Raw genomic sequence first — 20,162 nt, 5'->3', positions numbered from 1 at the left:
GTCACATGAAGATCAAGAGGAATTAGAGATGGGTAATAGTGGGCTGCTTTTTCTGGCTTCCTTCAGCTCTTGAATTAGCCTTCCAAGGAGGAGGCTTTCCTTGCTGTTGTAGCCAAAGCTATAGGGAAGACTTTTAAAATTTCTGGTTTAATCCTAGTATCTGTGTTTGGGTTTCTACTGTTCTTGATGTCTTTGATATGTTTAAAACTTGATTCAAATTTTGGACTTTCACTACTTCTGCTCCTGAAGATTTGCTATTTTATTTGTAATACTTAAAAATACTTAGTAACCTAATAAAAATTCTGATTCCCTAGATACAGTTGCCTCTCCCACCCCAAATTACCTTGTATTTGTTTTGTATGTATTTACATATGTACATGTTGTCTCCCCCCATAGATCTTGTATTCCCAGGGCCTCTGAGAGGGCCTGTAATGTAGTAAGTGCTTTAAAAAAAAATGCTTGTTGATTAAAAGGGAGGCAAAGTCGGCCACTTCACAGTCAAATACCTTTTTCTTTCCCCAAATCTGCTAATCCTTTCAACTCCATTCAGGCAACAGGGGCCTTGATACCTTAGGTTTTTCATGGAGTTACCTGACAGTCCTAACTGTAATCTGGTTGTGTTGTAAGCAGCACAGCTAGGGCAGGTTGGGGCTACAAAGCCTATATATACCCTAAGTCCTAACCCTAAACTTTGAGCTAGAAAAAGCCTTAGAGATTATCTTGTTAATGCCCTGACTCTTTAAAGACAGTGCTTTCTATTAATGCTCTTCCATGATGAGTTATACTAAAAAAGGTGAGGAATAAAGAGAGACAGAGAACAAATGAAACTAAAATGTATGTTTCAGTATCAACTCTGTCGGGAGCAGAGTCCGAAGAGTACAATAGTACATAACAACAGAAGGCCATTTCCTTCCATTATGCGGAGCACCAAGGTAGTTTCTTTGGTGTTTCTTCTCAACAATACTAATATTGTTCTGTAATCTCATCAATTTGAATGTTTCCTCCAAATATCCGGATAGCAACCTATGTATGCCTGTCCATTCTACACAACTCTTGTCCACGTCTTTCAATAAGTTCACTGTTAAGGGTCGACCAAAAGGCTTATAGGCCTTCCTCGCTTTCTTTTGACATCAGGAGGATAGCAGGGGAGCAGTCTGGTGTCACCTTTCATGACTTATACTCACCGCGGGGCCAGCCAATCCAATCTTATTTTTCTCCCATATATTTCCTTGATGATATGTTTTTATTCCTGTTTTTCTCTGGAGTCCCACAGTGGTTATATGTTGTGGCCTGCTCCACTGTTCAATAATAATAATGCCAATACGTTCTAATAATGTTGCATAGCTCTGAAACAACGCACTTGGCACATCTAGTAGTTTAAATGCCATTATTCCCAACTGCTATGATTTGGTTCCCATATGATTTAGGATTAAGCATGATTATACCCCCAAATTGCCCTAATCATGAAAACAAACTGATGGTCGCTACAACCCTGTTAAACTGAGGCACTGAAACAGTTAGTGTAGTATCTATCTGGTCTCTACCAAGTAGAATGGCCCAGAAGTTGCCAAGGCCATGGTGCAAGAAAACAACAAATGTTTTCATTCAATGTTAACAATGACCGCGGAAGGCCTTCAAGGACATCTGTTAAAAACACTCTGAAACACAGTCTAGTCAGAACACTGAAGAAAACGAACAAAATGTAATCTTTTTTTTTCAAGTAACTTTCAAAACCATTATTAAAATAGAAAGGACTACCAAGTCTATACTGTAGCCAAACTGGTTTTACCCCTTTTAAATTCTAATTCTTCTGAAGATAGTAACTGAGATTTGGCAAAAAAAAAAAAAAAAAAAAAAAAAAAAAATTATTTATGCTAAAAGTTAGCATAAATAGCACTTTGGTTAAAATTCTTTCTGAAAAATTGGGGAAATAAGCAATTTAATAATCACAGGAAAACCATGATGGTAACATTATTTTTAAGATATATGTGTGACTTATTATTCCTATTACAATTTCAAGGAATTTAAGAGGATGTTCACAGTAATCAGTGAAGGCTGTTCAAAAAGTTAGCTGACAAGGTAAGTTACTGGCATATTACACATAATAAAACATTCTGTTAAACAATGTGGTCAAGTGAATCTACTGTAATTGTTTGAAATTTGATGAATTATACCCTGAGTTTAAAATGGCTACTTTTATACTAGACACATGATCTCCACACAATGTGCCAGGTATGGTTTGACTTTCACGTACTAAAAATGTTTTGCCACCAGTTTGTGGGTGATGTTTTCCTCAATGTTTTCATTCTATAGAGTATATCAAAGGGATGCACAAAACTTCAGGATGCAGAGTAGAACCATGATGATTTTGCACAAAATGAAAAAGCAACAAACACAAACCAAAGACTTCATAATTTAATGTCCCTGTATTAAAAATCTTGTCCTACCCAATATTAGTATTGGAATCTTTAAGATTACATAGAAAACTGACAAGTCATTGGTTAGATAACTGTTAAGACATACTTGCCTTAGAATAAAATCAGTCTTTGAAAAAAACCTTATCAACATCCTTTTTGAATAACCTTATTTAATATACTACACTTGCTCATTTATTAAAAATGAACAAATTCTGCAGCAGAAAGAAAAATGTCAAAAATGCAAATCCTTAATGATGCTTTTAATCTGTTAAAGACAGAAAAAAATAATCTACCAGTGTACAGAACCGAAAACAGAGGCAGTTACTTATTTTTGCCAAGTGTTCTTTGCTTCTCTGCATGTTCCACAATTTTTTCTTCCACATAAAGTCCTTTTCGCTTTCGTACTGAATTCATGTACTTTCGAGCTTGGTTCTCGGAGTCAGCTTTCTCCCCAAAGTGCAAATATTCTTCCTCAGTAGTTGGAACCCAGAATGGATCACTGGATATTATCTTTTCAAAAGAAAATAGTAGAATATGTCAGGCTTTTAATCTATTTCAGACATTACAGAACTTCTTGATTCATACAGTATGTATTTAAAAAGAAAAGAATCAGGTTGCTTCAAAAGTTGGAGTACACTTATTGGGACCAAAGAAAAAGAAACTCACTTAGGACCATGAGATTTGTGGGCCTAGAAACAAATGCAAAAAAGTGGTAGGATATGCTATTTTTTTGAAGAAAATATATGACACTCCCCCGTCCCATCCCCCCATAGCCCTGCAGCTCCTGTCAAGATACATAACAAAACACACAAACTAATATTGCTAAAGAGGGTAAAATACTGGTCTATCCTTTGGCACTACAGAGGCATTTTCCTAAGTCTCAGGAGGCTGGCACTTTTACTTGCTTCACAATGACTACAACCTTTTCCTTGGAGATTTAGCAATAACAGTATATTTTCAGTTGATAGGGAAAAACTGAAGACGTGAGAGAGGTGATGATTGGGATAGAATTAGATGTCAAAGGAGCCATAAGTAGACTGGATCAAGAAAACAAGTGAAGGAGTTAGCATTGGTGAGAAGGATTATCTTATCCTTGAAGACCCAAGGGAAATAGATGAGACAAAACAGAAGAGTCTGTTTTGAGGTGTAGGTGGAGGGAGCTCAAGCAGCTCATGCTGGATGGCCTCAATCAACTTAAAGTAGGATGCAAGACAAAGAGTGGAGTCAGGACTTGAGGTGAAAGAGAGAACACTGTAATGAATGTGATATAAAGCAAATAATGGAATGAAAAGTTGCAAAGCATGATTTGTAGTGGACCTAGTCAGTATGGTTTTATGACATTCTTAAGCAATCCATTAAGCCACTATGCCACAAAACTTTTTGAGAATTATTTCAGGGGGAAAAAATGCAAGGAAGACTGAGAGCCTGTTTTAGGTAATTTGTGTCCAAATTTTTTTCAACTGAACTTAAAATTTTTAGCTTTGATGACAAACATCGATGTCTACAACAAGTGACTACTGCAGATAGACCAGAATATTGTTGGAAGGTTGAGAATGAAAGTGAAGAATGAAATACAGGCAAATACTTAAGAAACTGACACTTCTATTTCACATTATTAAAAGAACATATAATTTTGTTTTAGCTCTTCTCGAAGTAACTCGTACTTTGTGAGAACACTATACTTTGGGCATTTCCTAATGGGTTGCCTCCTCACATGTCCCCTAAGCTTCCTTAAAACCTACCTGAATTTTAAATGTGTCCCTTTTTTTGTCCTCTCAGAGTCACATAGTCTAAATTTAACTCTGGTCTTTCATAAGTCTGAGTCTGAAGATGGGAAGAGGATAGATCATTCATTTTTTGAAGGTAATACCTCTAGAGCTCCATTTCATATATTACTAACCTCAAAACGATAGCCTACTTTAATCTCCTCAATCTGTACATAAGAAGGCTGAGATCCAGAGACAGTAAATACCTTATTTATGATCATATAATCTAGAATCAGATTTCAGGTTTCCCACAAGAATCAGAGCTGTTACTACATAATAGCAAAAAAAGTAAATAATCTACCCAATGAGATATTTCATTGTAACTGGGTCTCTGCATTTGCCACTTGGGGAAGATAAAAATAGCAATTAAGAACAGAATCCCAAAGGGCATGATCTGGAGTAGCACAAACATGCTGAGAAACACCATCCTGTTTTTTTTTTTTTAAGGATTGAACACAGAGAAAGATCTCTTATTGCCATTAACTTTCTACCTCCTATTATAATGATTTGTGCCTCATCTGTCTTACTAGTCTGTGAGTTCAGGGGATCAGGACACTGATCTCAGAATTCCTGTGCATAGTGCTTTCACCACAATCCTCAAAAAGTGTCTGCTGACCAAATCTTCAAACAAATGAACAACAGGCAGACTTCCTCTTGCTCTAAACTACCAAGCAGGCTTTTCAAGAGGCCTCAAAAACACAATGGTCATTAATAGAAACCATACTTGGCTAATTTAATGGATGCCCTAGGTATCATTTCTACAGGATCACAGATTTAAAGGTGGAAAAGACCTCGGAAGCCCTCTGGCTCTACTCCTTTAATGAACTCTTCTATGGACTCTTTCAGGCACTAACACATGAGACAGAATTCTAATGGCTTGAACTCTGAAAAATGAATGAACTGTCTATCCCCTTCCCATAACTAGACCCAGTGGCAGAGCCAGAATTTGAACCCAGGTCTTCTGAATCCAAATCCAATGTTCTTTACAATATGCCACATTTCCTGTCTGATATAATTGTTAAATAACATATCTTAGAGATAAAATTCACACTCTTCCCTTTTTTCAAGAACACACCACTGATTTAAACCATTAAAACCAATGGAAAAATAGGATTCCATATACAGATATTTGTTTTATAAAAAATTTTCTGGGAATGTACCTATTCTGGTTATCAGGTACCACTTACCAAAATCTACAAACAGTGATGAAGATTAGCGAACTTAACTGTCTGGTAACTGATGCAAAAACCATTTTGAGTACACCGCTTCTGAGTTGCCCATTGAACACTTTTGTATCAACAGGCTGTTACCCAAACAGTCTGGAAAGGCAGGTGATTGTGTTTGGTTACCCCTAGGAATCAGTCAAATCTCATAACTAAAATGTAAAACAATCTTCTTATGAGAGAAATCTTTTTAGATGGTCATTTAATGATTTTGTGCTTGATATATTTAATAAAACTGATAAAAGGTATTTTCCCTCCTTTTAACCCACATCATTCTGGCTAGATTTCTACTAAAGATAAATGTGACAATAAAATACTGGTGGAACATAAAAAGAGAATAATGGTTAAGCTCTTTCTTTCAGACTCCCACTCTAAAAACACAAATCAATTGTAAATATAGAGCGATGTTTAATCAGCCAGTGGTGACATATTTTTAATAAGCCAATAAATTAGTCCAAATGCCCCAAGTAAAACACTGTTGAGAACATAATCAATATTTAGAATACATATAAATGTTTCAGTGTACAACCATTTTCAAAGCCGTGTGAATGACAAGTCTGTAAAGATAAGTGGCAAGTCTTTAATAGACTCTACAATGTTAGAATTTGTTTCTGTAATGAATGTTAGAGATGCAGGCCCCACGCCTATGTGACTTGAGGGATGCCAGACAATCCATCTACCCACAGATTATTATCCCTGTTACCTTGCGAAGGGCCCTAAAATCCCAACCATAAGATTTATTCCTTTGGGCTACCGGTACCTCTCCTTTTGTTTGGACCTGTGATTTCATCTTTCCAAATTCAATTTCAAATTGGCAACCCCAAGGGTCATCAACTCATCCCACAGATTAACAACAGTAATAACTAACAATTTCTAACATTAATGTGATATGAGAAACACCAAGCCCTGTCAAGTAGTAATGTTGTGTCACCCCCCAAACGTCTTTCCACAAAGCCTTGGTTGCCTTATCTCAAAAATGAGGGAGGGGGGGAATAACTGGACTAGAGTAAAGTCACTTCCAGCTCTTGGTACTATGATCCAATGAAAGTGACCATCACTGGAATAACATTGGGAGTAAAAATATAAAATCACATTTGATGTCAATGAGAATAGAGACAAAAAATTCCCAAGCTACTGGTTATATTTTCAATTCTTGCAAAGTCCTCCTTATCTAAAATCCAAGTTTACTTGAATTCTAACAAAATTTAATTCTGGCCTTAAGAGGAGAGGACCAAATTTATATTCCAACCTGGAACTGTAGGAGAAGTCTATATTGCAGTCCAATGAACTCATTTAACAAATAAACAAAAAAGAATCTAAAATTTGGTTAGTTTTAAAGTTGTTGAAGATAGAGCTCTCCAAAATCACAAGGTATTCTTTCTCCTCAAGATGATGATGATGGCAGGAAGTATCACAAAGCTAATTTTAAAAACCATCATCCTCTTTTAAATTCTTGAATGATTATAATTTTTACTTTTTCAGTAGAAGAACAGGGGCATTTCTTACTATTTTTTTTAACTGAGCTAAACTATCAAGATTGTTCATTTACAAAGTTTAATCTTCAAATAACTGTAACATCCAGAAGAGCGGGATTGTGAGTTATAGCTCTTTTGCATTCCTCCTTATGCTACATAGCACGATGCACACAATAGGCTTTCAAATTAAATGTTATTTTTTCTCATCCATCATCTTCTCTCCATTCACATGGCTACTAACATAGTTCAGGTCATAATATCTTGGCATTCTTATACTATCACTATAGCCTTTTAAATTGATCTAGCATAGTGCCTGGCAGATTAAGTAGGTGCTTAAGCAATGTTTTACCAACTGCTTAGTCCCCCTGCTTCCACAATTCTTTAATTCATCCCCGCACTTGGTGGCCAGAATAATCTTGAAAGCACAGGTTAATCAGGTTAGGCCCCTGCTAAAGAAATCTGTGACTATCTATTGCTTCCTGGAGAGGATACAAACTCCTGTTTAGTATTTAAGGATTTAATCTGGACCTGGTCTATTTTTACAGACGTTTTTCTTGCCATATCTTTCATGTACTCTATGTTCTAGGCAAAATGGCCTGCTAGTTCTAAGTCCCCAGCACATCAATCCATCTTCTTTTTTTTTTGTATAAAAATCTTATTATTATTTATTTAATATTTTTAGTTTTCAGCTTTGATTTCCACAAGAGTTTGAATTACAAATTTTCTCCCCATTTCAACCTTCCCCCCCAATACAAGATGGCATATATTCTGATTGCCCCATTCTCCAGTCAGCCCTCCCTTCTGTCACCCCACTCCCCTCCATCCCCTTTTCCCTTACTTTCTTGTACGGCAAGATAGATTTCTATGCCCCATTGCCTCTATATCTTATTTCCTAGTTGCATGCAAAAACACCTTTTTTTTTTTGAACAACTGCTTTTAAAATTTTGAGTTCCAAATTCTCTCCCCTCTTCCCTCCCCACCCACCGTCCCTAAGAAGGCAAGCAATTCAACATAGCCCACATGTGTATCATCATGCAAAACCCTTCCACAATACTCATGTTAAGACTAACTATATGTTGCTCCTTCCTATCCTGTCCCCCTTTATTCAATTTTCTCCCTTGACCCTGTCCCTTTTCAAAAGTCTTTGCTTTTGATTACCTCCTTGCCCATCTGCCCTCCCTTCTATCATCCCCCCTTTTTTATCCCCTTCCTCCTCCTTTCCTGTGGGGTAAGATACCCAGTTGAGTGTGTATGTTATTCTCTCCTCAAGTCAAATCTGATGAGAGCAAGATTCACTCATTCCCTTTCACCTGCCACCTCTTCCCTTCCTACAGAACTGCTTTTTCTTGCCACTTTTATGTGAGATAATTTACCCCATTCTATCTCTCCCTTTCTCCCTCTCAATATATTCCTCTCTCATTCTTTAATTTGATTTTATTTTTTTAGATATCATCCCTTCATATTCAACTCACCCTGTGCCCTCTGTCTATATATATATATATGTATATTCCCGTCAACTACCCTAATACCGAGAAAGGTCTCATACATACATCATCTTTCCATGTAGGAATGGAAACAAAACTGTTCAACTTTAGTAAGTCCCTCATGAATTCTCTTTCTTGTTTGCCTTTTCATGCTTCTCTTGACTCTTGTATTTTGAAAGTCGAATTTTCTATTCAGCTCTGGTCTTTTCATTGAGAAAGCTTGAAAATCCTCTATTTTATTGAAAATCCATATTTTGCCTTGGACCATGATACTCATTTTTGCTGGGTAGGTGATTCTTGGTTTTAATCCTAGCTCCTTTGACCTCTGGAATATCATATTCCAAGCCCTTTGATCCCTTAATGTAGAAGCTGCTAGATCTTGTATTATTCTGATTGTGTTTCCACAATATTCAAATTGTTTCTTTCTGGCTGCTTGCAGTATTTTCTTCTTGATCTGGGAGCTCTTGGAATTTGGCAACAATATTCCTAGGAGTTTTCTTTTTGGGATCTTTTTGAGGAGGTGATCTGTGGATTCTTTCAATTTCTATTTTGCCCTCTGGCTCTAGAATATCAGGGCAGTTCTCCTTGATAATTTCTTGAAAGATGATGTCTAGACTTTTTTTGCTCATGGCTTTCAGGTAGTCCAATAAATTTTAAAATACCTCTCCTGGATCTATTCTCCAGATCAGTGGTTTTTCCAGTGAGATATTTCACATTGTTTTCCATTTTTTCATTCCTTTGGTTCTGTTTTATAATATCTTGATTTCTCATCAAGTCACTAGCTTCCACTTGCTCTAATCTAATTTTTAAGGTAGTAATTTCTTCAGTGGTCTTTTGGACGTCCCTTTCCATTTGGCTAATTCTGCCTTTCAAGGCATTCTTCTCCTCATTGGCTTTTTGGAGCTCTTTACCATTTGAGCTAGTCTATTTTTTAAGGTGTTATTTTCTTCAGTATTTTTTTGGGTCTCCTTTAGCAAGTCATTGACTTGTCTGTCATGGTTTTCTTGTATCACTCTCAGTTCTCTTCCCAATTTTTCCTCTACTTCTCTAACTTGCTTTTCCAAATCCTTTTTGAGCTCTTCCATGGCCTGACACCAATTCATATTTTTCTTGAAGGCTTTTGATATAGGTTCTTTGGCTTTGTCGACTTCTTCTGGCTGTATGTTTTGGTCTTCTTTGTCACCAAAAAAGGATTCCAAAGTCTGAGTCTGAATCTGAGACCGTTTTTGCTGCCTGTTCATGTTCTCAGTCAATTACTTGACCCTTGAGCTTTTTGTCAGGGTAAGATTGCTTGTAGAGTAGAGAGTACTTTGTCTCAAGCTTGAGGGCCTGCACTGCTGTTTTCAGAGCTACTTCTACACAGTAAGCTCTGCCACACCAGGGCTCCTTCTCCCCCAAGAACTGCCAACCAGGATTGTGGCCCGGATACAGGAAGGGCAAAGCAGGCTTTGCACTCCCACTCTAATCCATCACTTAATTCCTCCCACCAGGTGGGCCTGGAGCAAGAAGCAACTGCAGCTGTAGCTTTAGAAGCAGCCTCAGTGCTGTACCACCTCCGTCACCAGGGGTGACGAACTGCGAACTCCTTTCACTCTGTCCTCGCAGTCTTTCCCACTAACCTGCTCTGTTGTCTTTGGTGTTTGTGGGTTGAGAAGTCTGGTAACTGCCATAGTTCAATGATTCAAGGCCCTACTGCCTGTTCCACCCAGCTCCCGGTCTGGTTGGTCCTGGCACGGCCCATACTAGGCTCTGCTACACCCCGCTCCCAGCTCCATGAGACAGACCTTACCCTGCCACCATCCAGGCTGTCCTGGGCTGGAGCCCTGCTTCCCTCTGCTATTTAGTGGGTTCTGCAGCTCTAGAATTTGTTCAAAGCTATTTTTATAGGTGTTTGGAGGGACCTGGGGGAGAGCTTAAGCAAGTCCCTGCTTTCCAGCTGCCATCTTCATCAATCCATCTTCTACTTCCATGCCTCAGCACAGACTGTTCCCCATGCTTGGCGTGTATCTGTAATTCTTGGCTTTGCCTCTTGGAATCTCTAGTCTTTGTCAAGACTCAGTTCAAGGCCCTACCTAGGGGAGGCCTTGTGATTCCCCTAGTTGCTAGTACTCTCCCTCTTCTGAAATCACTTTATATTTACTTGTCTGTGTATATGCTATGTTGCCCCAAGTAGAAAGTAAGTTTTCAGAGGGCAATGTTTGTTTTGTCTTGGTCTCTCCAGTACCAAGCACAGTGGTTCATGTATAACAGGCTTTTAATAATTATTTGCTGAATGGAATCAACATTAAGACAAAGGAAAAACAACTTGCTCAATTAAGCTGCCTTAAGTTTTTAGGGGAAAAATATTTTGGCACTAAAAAGCATTAAACACTAAATCTCATCAGAGAGGGAGGTGAAATCTGTTTCCCTTGAGATCTCTTAGAATCACATTAAGAGCCATCTGATTGAAAAGCTTTTAAAATAAATTTTACTGAGAACCTGGGTGGTGTTGGACAAATTAAATTAATTTTGCAGGTCTCTCAAAACTGTATGGTTCTACACAATTTGAAAACCAACTATAAATGAATTTAAAATTAAGATTCTTATTTAAGCACATGTACATACTTCTAAGAATGAAACTATAAAATCTTATTATTATCTTTATTGTGAACCAGTACTTAGTGTGGAGCATCAGGAGGAACAAAGGATTTTGAGTCAGAAGATGGGAGTTTGAATGCTGGCTCTTCTCCTGGTATGATTTAGGGTAAGTGGCTACTTCTCTTCAAGTAGGCCTCAGTTTCCCTTGCAAAATGAAAGGGTTGGACTAGGTGATCTCTTAAGCTGCTTGTCAGGACTAAATCCTATGGTCCTAAAAGTATATGTAATTTAGGACATGAACAGTTGCAGAAATGAACAATTAAAAACTGTCAGACACACAGAGAGGGGGTGAATGTGTGAATTTCTGCCATAAAGTGTATGTATGTGTATGTAATTACTGCAGCGGCTGGCTGGATTATATTTCAGTCAAAAGTAAAATATGAATAATTTTTGTACTACTCATTGTTTTGTATATTACCACACCTGAGCTGCCTTCTAAATGGAATCAATTAACAATCTGTTCCAGTTGTTTCTAAAACTCAAATTTAAGCTTGAGCGTCAATGAGGTTGGACTGATTTGGCTTGTATTATTTAGAATGGTGGGGAAACTGACAAGAAGAGGTGGCATTGCTTTGGCTGCGATCCAAAGAACAATTTCTTCCTGGTAAGCTACTTCACATTCAGATGGGGTCTCTTAAAATTCAAGGACTCAGTTAAAAACCTGTGAAAACCTAATGAAAATTTCAAAGGAAAATGATAACTACCTACTGTCTCAACCCAAAGTTTGGCTTCTTTTTCTGCCACACTACTGAAAAAGCTCCCACATAAAAAGTCACCAATGACTTTCTAACCACTGGATCCATTCCCGTTTTCCTTACTCACTATCCCTTCTCTGTATCTTTTTTTCCTGCTGCTCACCATTTAAGGTAGGTTTTCCCCAAGCTTCACCGCTAAGCTCCCTTATCTCCCTGTATATTCTTTCCCTCGGCAATCTCATTCACTCCCATGGCTTCAACTATTGTTACCTCTATTGAGATGATTGCAAAAATTCTATCCTCTAGACCTGACCTCTCTTCTGAGATCTGGACCCATACCTACACCTTCCTATGAGATCTCTACCTGGACCAGCACCGGCGCTACAACATGGCCAGAGCACAGCTTACTCTTTTATTAAAAACCTTATTCTCTTTCTGACTTTATCTCTGTTTGTGACACCACTAAGTTCAAAACCTTGATATTGTCTTTGAATTTCCCTTTCCCTCATCTCTCAAATCCAATCCATTACCGAGTATTGTTAATCCCACCTTTGAAATGTCACCTGTAGCCATCTCCCCTCTACTTCCACTGCTACTACCTTCAGAAGGCCCACCTTGTTACCAACTGCCTGGATTATTTAAGGAACCTTCTAACCAGTGTTCCCCCCTCCACATATTCCTCCGAACTTCAGTCAGACATCATTCTTACACATAGATCTGATTACTTCAAACATTTCTATGGCTCCTTATTCCCTAGACTGGTTAAATCATTCTACTTAAAAAAATTTTTTTCTCCCCCTTTCCTAGCCTCTTAAGATTCAAGGTCCCCAATATCTGGGTCTAGCCTACTTTTGCAACCTTATCTCCTAACATTTCCCCCTCCACACATTCTACGCTAATCTAGACCATTTGTTATTCTCTTTTATACTTTCTTTTCTTGCTGCATGCTTTCCCCCATATGGAGAATGCCTTCTCCACTTTGCCGAATTCCTACTCATCCTTTAAAATCCAACTCAAGTCCCAACTTACTCAGGAAAACTTACCTTAACAGTTGGTAATGACCCTTCTAATTTTATAAAGCACTTTACTTGTAGCTCTCTCATTCATTTATATATCATTGTATAGCACAGTTATTAGTGTATGTGTCATATTCTCTTATTAGAAAAGTAGAAACATAAATTGTAGGGTTGTTGTGAGGAAAGTCCTTTGCAAACCATGAAGTGTTATATAAACGTGAATCATTATTATTACCACCATCTAAACTACGTATCTCATTCAGCACCTAACAAAGAAGGCCCTTAATTTAACTACGTTGAATTAAATGACTTATTTGAACACCAGGTGAAGAGAAAGGTATGACAAAAAGGCTTATGATCATTACTTTTCTTGGTGCCTCTCTAGTCATCCATGTTCCACATTGATTTTCTCTCCTTATTTTTCCCCTACCTCATTTCTCTCTCCTCTATTTTTCTTCCATCTCCCTTCTAATTTCTTCCTGTAATTCCTGTCACCCCACTCTCTTAATTCCTCACCATGTGGGGACAATGTAGAAATTAGTATATTTAACTTTAATAAAGTTTACCTTATTTGTATTTGAAAAAAATTTTGTTTAGTAAAACTGAACTCTGAACAATAAAAATAACTAAATTTTTAGAGTGACCATTTACATTTAAACTGATTTCATTTCAAAAAGTTTTAGAGCCCTTGGGGACCTTTTTTAAATTCTATTTTTAAAAACTAAATTTGTATTTTTTCCAATTATCACTCAATTGTTTTTCTCCTTTCCACTCACTCCACCCAATGAATTAAAAAGACCCCTTGTATCATAAGCACAGTCAAAATTTATGCCTTTATTTTTTCAAGCAGGTGAGTCAAATAATTTATATTTTGCTAAGAAAAAAAGGTTTTTTTTTTCTTTCTTGTGGGCCATTGGCCTTTCATAGAAAAAAATGTTTTCCCCACCACTGATTTAGAAGCAGCGCTGCCTGGCAATGGACCAGATGATGTCTCAATCTTCATTCTAGCCATATAATCTTACTAACAAGGGGGCAGACTTACAACCTAAAAATACAGATCAGGAATTTGCAACCACTTTTAGCTAATGTTCCATCCTATAACTTATTTTGACCAAAAAAGGGTGAGGGGGGAGAAACAGCTAGCCTAAAATCAACTTTGGGAATGAGGGGTTTGGGCCAGAAGAACTTCATGTGGTTTGGGAAGGCTTTGTTGGAGGGGCAAGGAATGAATGAAGATTAGTCTTTGGAATTTTGGCACAACTTGTAAGGGCAGAGAAGGATCATAACTACTCAATGATTCAATCAGCATTATTGAACCCCTATGTTTAAAGCATTGTTCTAGGTGCTAGGGAAACATCCCAGTAAGAAAAGGCCCTTGCTTGCATGGACCTTATAAGCTAACAGAAAAGAGCCAATTTAGTTGATCAGACTAGACTAACTGTATTGGTAAGTTACACTGACCTAAAGCATTTTAAAAAAATATTTTTAAATCCAAGAAAACTAAAGTATCAACAAACACTTATTAAGAAGGTTTTACATATGGCATGCAATAGTCCTTGTCCCCAAGGAGCATACATACATGGTGATGGGGAATACATACATGGTGGTGAGGAAGAGAGTTAACAACATGATGTTTAAAAAACAAAAAATTTATGCAAAATTCAAACCAATAAATTAATTCTGTTTCTCTTCATTCTGTTTTTTAAATGTAGGTATAACAGAAGACCTAGAATCCATAATGATTGAGACTAAACAATTTATTTTTCAGTTTATTATCTGAACGCAGTAATGGCTTAGTTGCTTAATCTAGATTCTCCCTCTCTCCCTTCTTCCTTCCTTCCTTTCTTCCTATACTAAAACCACCTAAAGAAGACCTGAGCTCAAATATGCCTTAGACAATACCCTGGGCAAGTCACTTAACTTCTCTATGCTTCAGTTCCTTAGCTATAAAATGGGAATAATTAATAGCATCTTCCTCATAGAATTGTTGTGAAGGCCGAATGAGTTAACATATATAAAGTGCTATATAAATGCTAGCTTGTCATCTAAAAACAAGGAGTGCACACTTATCATAATTATTATCTAGTACTATTATCTGATTAATACTGCCCCCAAATGCCAAAAGGATTTGGGTAAAGGCTATCAGCTCATGCTGATTTGAAAAGTTTGCAAATTTTAGATTTTCTACAAGGTCCATATAAGCGGCAGAATACAATTTCTTGTCTGGGCAAAACCAGGCCACTTTCTTGCTCAAAAATTTCTAAAGACTCCCGATGGCTCATAGGTATGGTACCAACTCTTTGCCTTATGAGGTAAAGGGCCAACTCCTTGGTCTAGGTCTCTAGGATGTCCTTGACCTAGGTCTCTAGGATGTCCTTGACCTGTCTAGCTTGATAATTCACTGGTGCCCTACAAGAACTCAAGTTTTAGCCAAACTGGGCATTCTGTTGTGTGTCGAGCACGTTCTGGGCTGTCCCAACCTCCAGAGTTTTGCTTACAGTGCTCTCTGCCCAAAAGGACTTCCCCCTGACATCTCTGCTTGTCAAAATCCTACTCATAGTATGGATGCCACCTCCTTCAGGACCCCAACCAGATGGCTGTCCCCACCTCCTCTGAGTCATCAAAGCACTTCAAACCTCTGCCAACTGGAGCCTCAAAGCACTTTAAACTTCCTCTCACAGCATACATCATGTACCAACTAGTACTATTTGTTGTGTCCTTCCTGTTTTTCCCCTGATAAGATAAAAGCTCTGGAAGGCAGAGATGTTGGCTTATTTATATTCATTCTCCCAGTGCACAGCTGAATAAACTTTGGCAAATGACCACAAAAATGACAGGCTTAATGAATGGAGGTGAAAAAGAGACATTAGTTGTACCTTTGAATCTGGGCAGGGCAGGGACTGCTCCCAACTAGGGCAAGAAAACTATTTGGGGTTTACATTTTTCCAAATAAAGTGTAAAGGAAAAAGTTTGCATGGGTCCCCCACTCCCACTCCTACAACACTTAGCTGAGCAGTTGGGACTCCCAAACTGTGGCAGACCACCATGTGAATGCCATAGCAGTCTTGAGAATGCTCAGCACTTTTCCCTCCTGGTTTTTAGATTTGCTACTGCATTCAGGGTTAGGTTTTCCTTCTCAGTTTTAACTTTAGCCATCTGACATTACTCATTATCCAAACCCCAATTCCCCACCCCTACCACCTGATTCCTCATTCCCATCTCCCTCAACCCTCCTACCCCAAAGTTCCATCCTAACTCTACCTAGCTCTTCCACTGTGCCCTCTGGAATGCCTGTTCCATAGGCAATAAACTTCTCTTCATCTTATATCTTTTGCTCTCCTGCTCCTTCCATCTACTAGTTCTTACTGAAGCCTGACTCCCCACTGATGATACAGACTCCCTGGTCACTCTTTCCAGTACTGGTTGCACCTTTGTTCATTCTCCTTAGATTCACTGGCTGAGGCAGGGGAGTTGGAATACTCCTTGTTCCCACTGCCACTTGTGGATTCTCCCCCCACTTCTATCACTGAGTAACCTCTCTTCCTTTGATGTTCAGGCTATTTATATCTACCACTCAATCAAAATTCTGGTAGCTGTTATCTACAGACCCCCAGGTCACTCCCCTTCCCTCTCAATGAGTTTGGTATCTGGCACATAATTTTTCTCTCCTCCCCTACTCTTGACTTCATACTAGAGGACTTCAACATTCATGGTAACTCTTACTCAAACACCCTAACCACTCAGGGCCATCTCCCCTGAACTAACCACTCTCTTTCCTTCTCTCCATTTTGATCCTTTGGTGAACCAATTCTACTCCACAATGTCCTCCTCTCTTGAATCCTATCCCCTTTATCACATTGTCAATTATGTTCAGCCAAGCTTAAGCCTAGGATTACTCCCACCATTTGTTGCCTTCACTCCTAGATATGTACTGCTGAATGAAGATGGAGAAAATCATGCAACTGTTTTTTTGAGGTTCATTACAAATTTACAATATATAACTTCAACTGGGCCCTCCCTGCAGCTAGGCAAATTCTACTATAATCCCCTTATCAACTCACTGTCCCACTCTTCACAAGGGTTCTTCCAAACCTTTTCATCTCTCCTCTCTCCTTCCCCCATTCTCTCAGCTGAGAACTTTGCCTCACATTCTACAGAAAAAAACTGAAGCCATTTGCCACGAGCAACCTCTTTTTTCCCCCTCTTTCCCATGTTTTATCACTCAGATGCCTTCTGCCACTTCCTCCTCTTTCACCTCTCACATGATGAAGAGGCCTCACTCTACCAAGACCAATCCCTTTACTTGTTCAAATGGCCTCATTCCATCTCACTTCCTCCAAAAAATTGCTCCTTCTTTCATCTATTTTCAGTGTCTCCCTGTCTACTGTCTTACTCCCTGATGCCTAAACATATGCCCATCATCCATCATCCTGAAAAAAATCCTCACTTAATCCTTCCATCCCAGCTATCAACCTATATCTCTTCTGTCCTTTGTAGCTACACTCCTTGAAAAGGTTATCTACAATATGTCTCCATTTTCTCTCCTCACTTTCTTCTTAACTCCTTACAATATGGCTTCCTACCTTATTATTCCACAGAAGCTGCTCTCTCCAAAGTTACCAGTGATTTCTTAGTTGTCACATCCAATGATCTTTTCTCAATTCTCCTTCTCCTTGACCTCTCTGCAGCCTCTGATACTTGGATCACTCTCTCCTCCTTGATATTCTCTTTGCTCTAGGTTTCTGGGACATGGCTCTCTCCCAGTTCTTTTACCTATGTGACTGTTCCTTCTCTGTGTCCTCTTCCAGATCACACCCTCTAACTATAAATGTCCCTCATGGTATTGTCTTGGGCCCTCTTCTCTTCTCCCTCTATACTATCTCATCAGCTCCCATAGATTTTAATTACCATCTCTATGCTGATGATTCTCAAATCTGCTGCTGACATCCAATCTCACATCTCTAACTGCCTTTCATATATCTTAACTGGATGTCCAGTAGACATCTCAAACTCAAGATGTACAAAATGGAACTTGCTATCCCCTTACCCTCCTACCGTCAAGGCAACACCATCCTTCCAGTCTCTTAGGCTTACAACCTAGGAGTCATCCTGGACTATTCACTATATCTCATCACACATATCTAATCTGTTGCCAAGATCTGTTGATTTCACCTTTGCAATATTTCTCAAATAGGCCCCTTCTCTGACATAACCACCACTCTGGTACAGGCCCTTATTACCCCACATCTGAGTCACTGCAATAGCCTCTCAGTGGATCTGCCTACCTCAAGTCTCTCCCCACTTCAATCCATCCTTTATTCAGCCACTAAACTGATTTTCCTAAACCACAGGTCTGATCATGACACCCCCTACTCAATAAATTCCAGTGGCTTCTTACTGCCTCCAGGATCAAATACAAAATGCTCTGTTTGGCATTTAGTGTCTTTTATAAACTAACCCCCTCCCTAACTTTTCAGTCTTCTTATACCTTATTCCTCCCAACAGGTACTATTCTATCCAGTGACACTGATTTCCTGGCCGTTCCACAAACAAGACATTCTATCTCAGCTCTGGGTATTTTCTCTAGCTGTCCCCCATGCCTGGAATGCTCTCCCTCCTTTGCTCCAACTACTGACCTCACTCATTTCCTTTAAGTCAAAATTAAAATCCCATCTTTTACTGAAAACCTTCCCTAACCCTTCTTAGTTCTGGTGCCTCCACTTTGTTAATTTCTTATCTTTCTTACATATAGTTCGCTTTGCAGATATCTGTTTGCATGTTATCTCCCTCATAAGACTATAAGCTCCTTGAGGGCAGGGACTCTCTTTTGATTCTTTTTGTAACCACAGCTCTTGGCATAGTGCCTGGTACATAGTAAGACCTTAATAAATGTTCATTGATTGATTAATATTGTTAAGACATAGGTAGTATCTAGTTCCTTTCCCTTTTTCCCCATATGAAGATACTACATAGAAAGGAATTCTAAGACATCAATGTTTTCAATGGTTTCCACACGGAAAATGCATGTAATTTTATTTTCTCTGTTTTCTGAAGTCATTCCTCTCAAAAGCACTTGATTATAAATTACAGTGTGATAGGACACAAATAATAAAAGATTTTTAAAATGTCTGACGTGAGATAGCAAGGATTATGTTATTTCAAAAGCTCACTGGGAGAAGGGAAGAACCTACAGAATCAGGAAGCAGTCGATCAACAATATTTAATTACAATTTGCTGCTTCAAGTTTTCTAAAGATTTTAAGCTTTTGAAAATAGCACGGTGACAGATGGGAAGGGGCCCACAGAAAGTGGGGAAGGCTTCAAAAAAGGATTTAAAAAGTTTTTTTTCTTCTAAGAGATTTTTTTAAAGAGCCCAACTTCCAATGTGACATTGCCTGCAAATGGAGAGCTTCTTTTCTTTGACCTGACCTTTTACAGGCCCTCTTAACACATCCCACCCCCATTACCCCTGTTGATCCTTATCTCATCACCCAAGACAATTATTCCAAATGTTTTCTGAAGGCTCTGGTCCTCCTCACCCCACAAACACATCCTCCTTTCCACACCTGCATTTTGACACCTTTTGATCTAAGTTCCCTCAATTCCCCTTCCTCTATTCTGCAAAACTTTCCAGAATTGTTACTCATTTTTCCTTCTCGACCTCTAGTTATAGAAAAAGAGGTGAGTTTGCTCCTCATTAAGGCTAAATCTGTGCTACCTGCACCCTTGATCCTGTTTCCTCCTGTCTCCTCTAGGACCTCACCAACATGGAAATGACAAAGTTTGAATCACAGATTTTTTTGTCCTTAAAAGCAATTTTATTACTGTAAAAAAATGAAGTGTGAATGTAAAGCAATAATTCTGTTTTTATTTTAAATAAGCATACCAGAACTTATATACCCAAATATATAAAATTATCCCATCAAGGCTATTATAGTTCAAATTTTTTTTGGAATGCTTTTTGGAACTGCTATCAGAGCAAGCTTTCAAGCCACCAAGAATATATACTTAATATTTTACAATCATACCTTGTTTCTTATCTTAAATTATTAAATCAAGCTGGCTTACTTGCCTGATTCACCAGACTTAGCTCAAACCAACTCCCGGCTGATTCTAGATATCAAATTCCCTCTTAAGGAATGAAAGATGATTCAATATAAAGGACATTCAAAAGAGTGTGCTGCCGGTTCCAAAGATAATTCCCCAAAGGGAAATTTTCTAAACAACTTTTAAGTAATGGCAAAATCCCTAGAATAAGAACACATCTTCCCAGGTGACTATTTAGAGGATCGACACTCTTGTGGGTGGATTAATAACAGTAATAATAGCTGGCACTTTTATAGCACTTAATTTGTGTCAGGCACTACACTACGTACTTTATCAATATTTATGACATTTTGATCCTCATAACAACCCTGGGAAGTATCCCATTTTAGAGTTGAAGAAACTG

General features: G+C 38.4%; 1 protein-coding gene across 2 annotated transcripts in view; it reads right to left on the bottom strand.

The window, feature by feature from the left end:
- Positions 1–2,393: 2,393 nt before the first annotated feature.
- The window catches only part of EFL1 (elongation factor like GTPase 1), a 218,837-nt gene continuing 201,068 nt past the window's right edge, over positions 2,394–20,162 (bottom strand). For both annotated transcript variants that reach the window (XM_036735929.1, XM_036735928.1), the window contains one exon: positions 2,394–2,927. In XM_036735929.1, coding sequence (XP_036591824.1) covers positions 2,739–2,927 — 189 coding nt within the window. In that variant the 3' untranslated portion in view covers positions 2,394–2,738. The remainder of the gene's footprint in view (positions 2,928–20,162) is intronic.

Source organism: Trichosurus vulpecula, chromosome 8, assembly GCF_011100635.1.
Source record: "Trichosurus vulpecula isolate mTriVul1 chromosome 8, mTriVul1.pri, whole genome shotgun sequence".
NCBI lineage: Eukaryota > Metazoa > Chordata > Mammalia > Diprotodontia > Phalangeridae > Trichosurus > Trichosurus vulpecula.
Note: the sequence above shows the minus strand (reverse complement) of the source record. Positions and strands in the feature narration are given on the sequence as shown.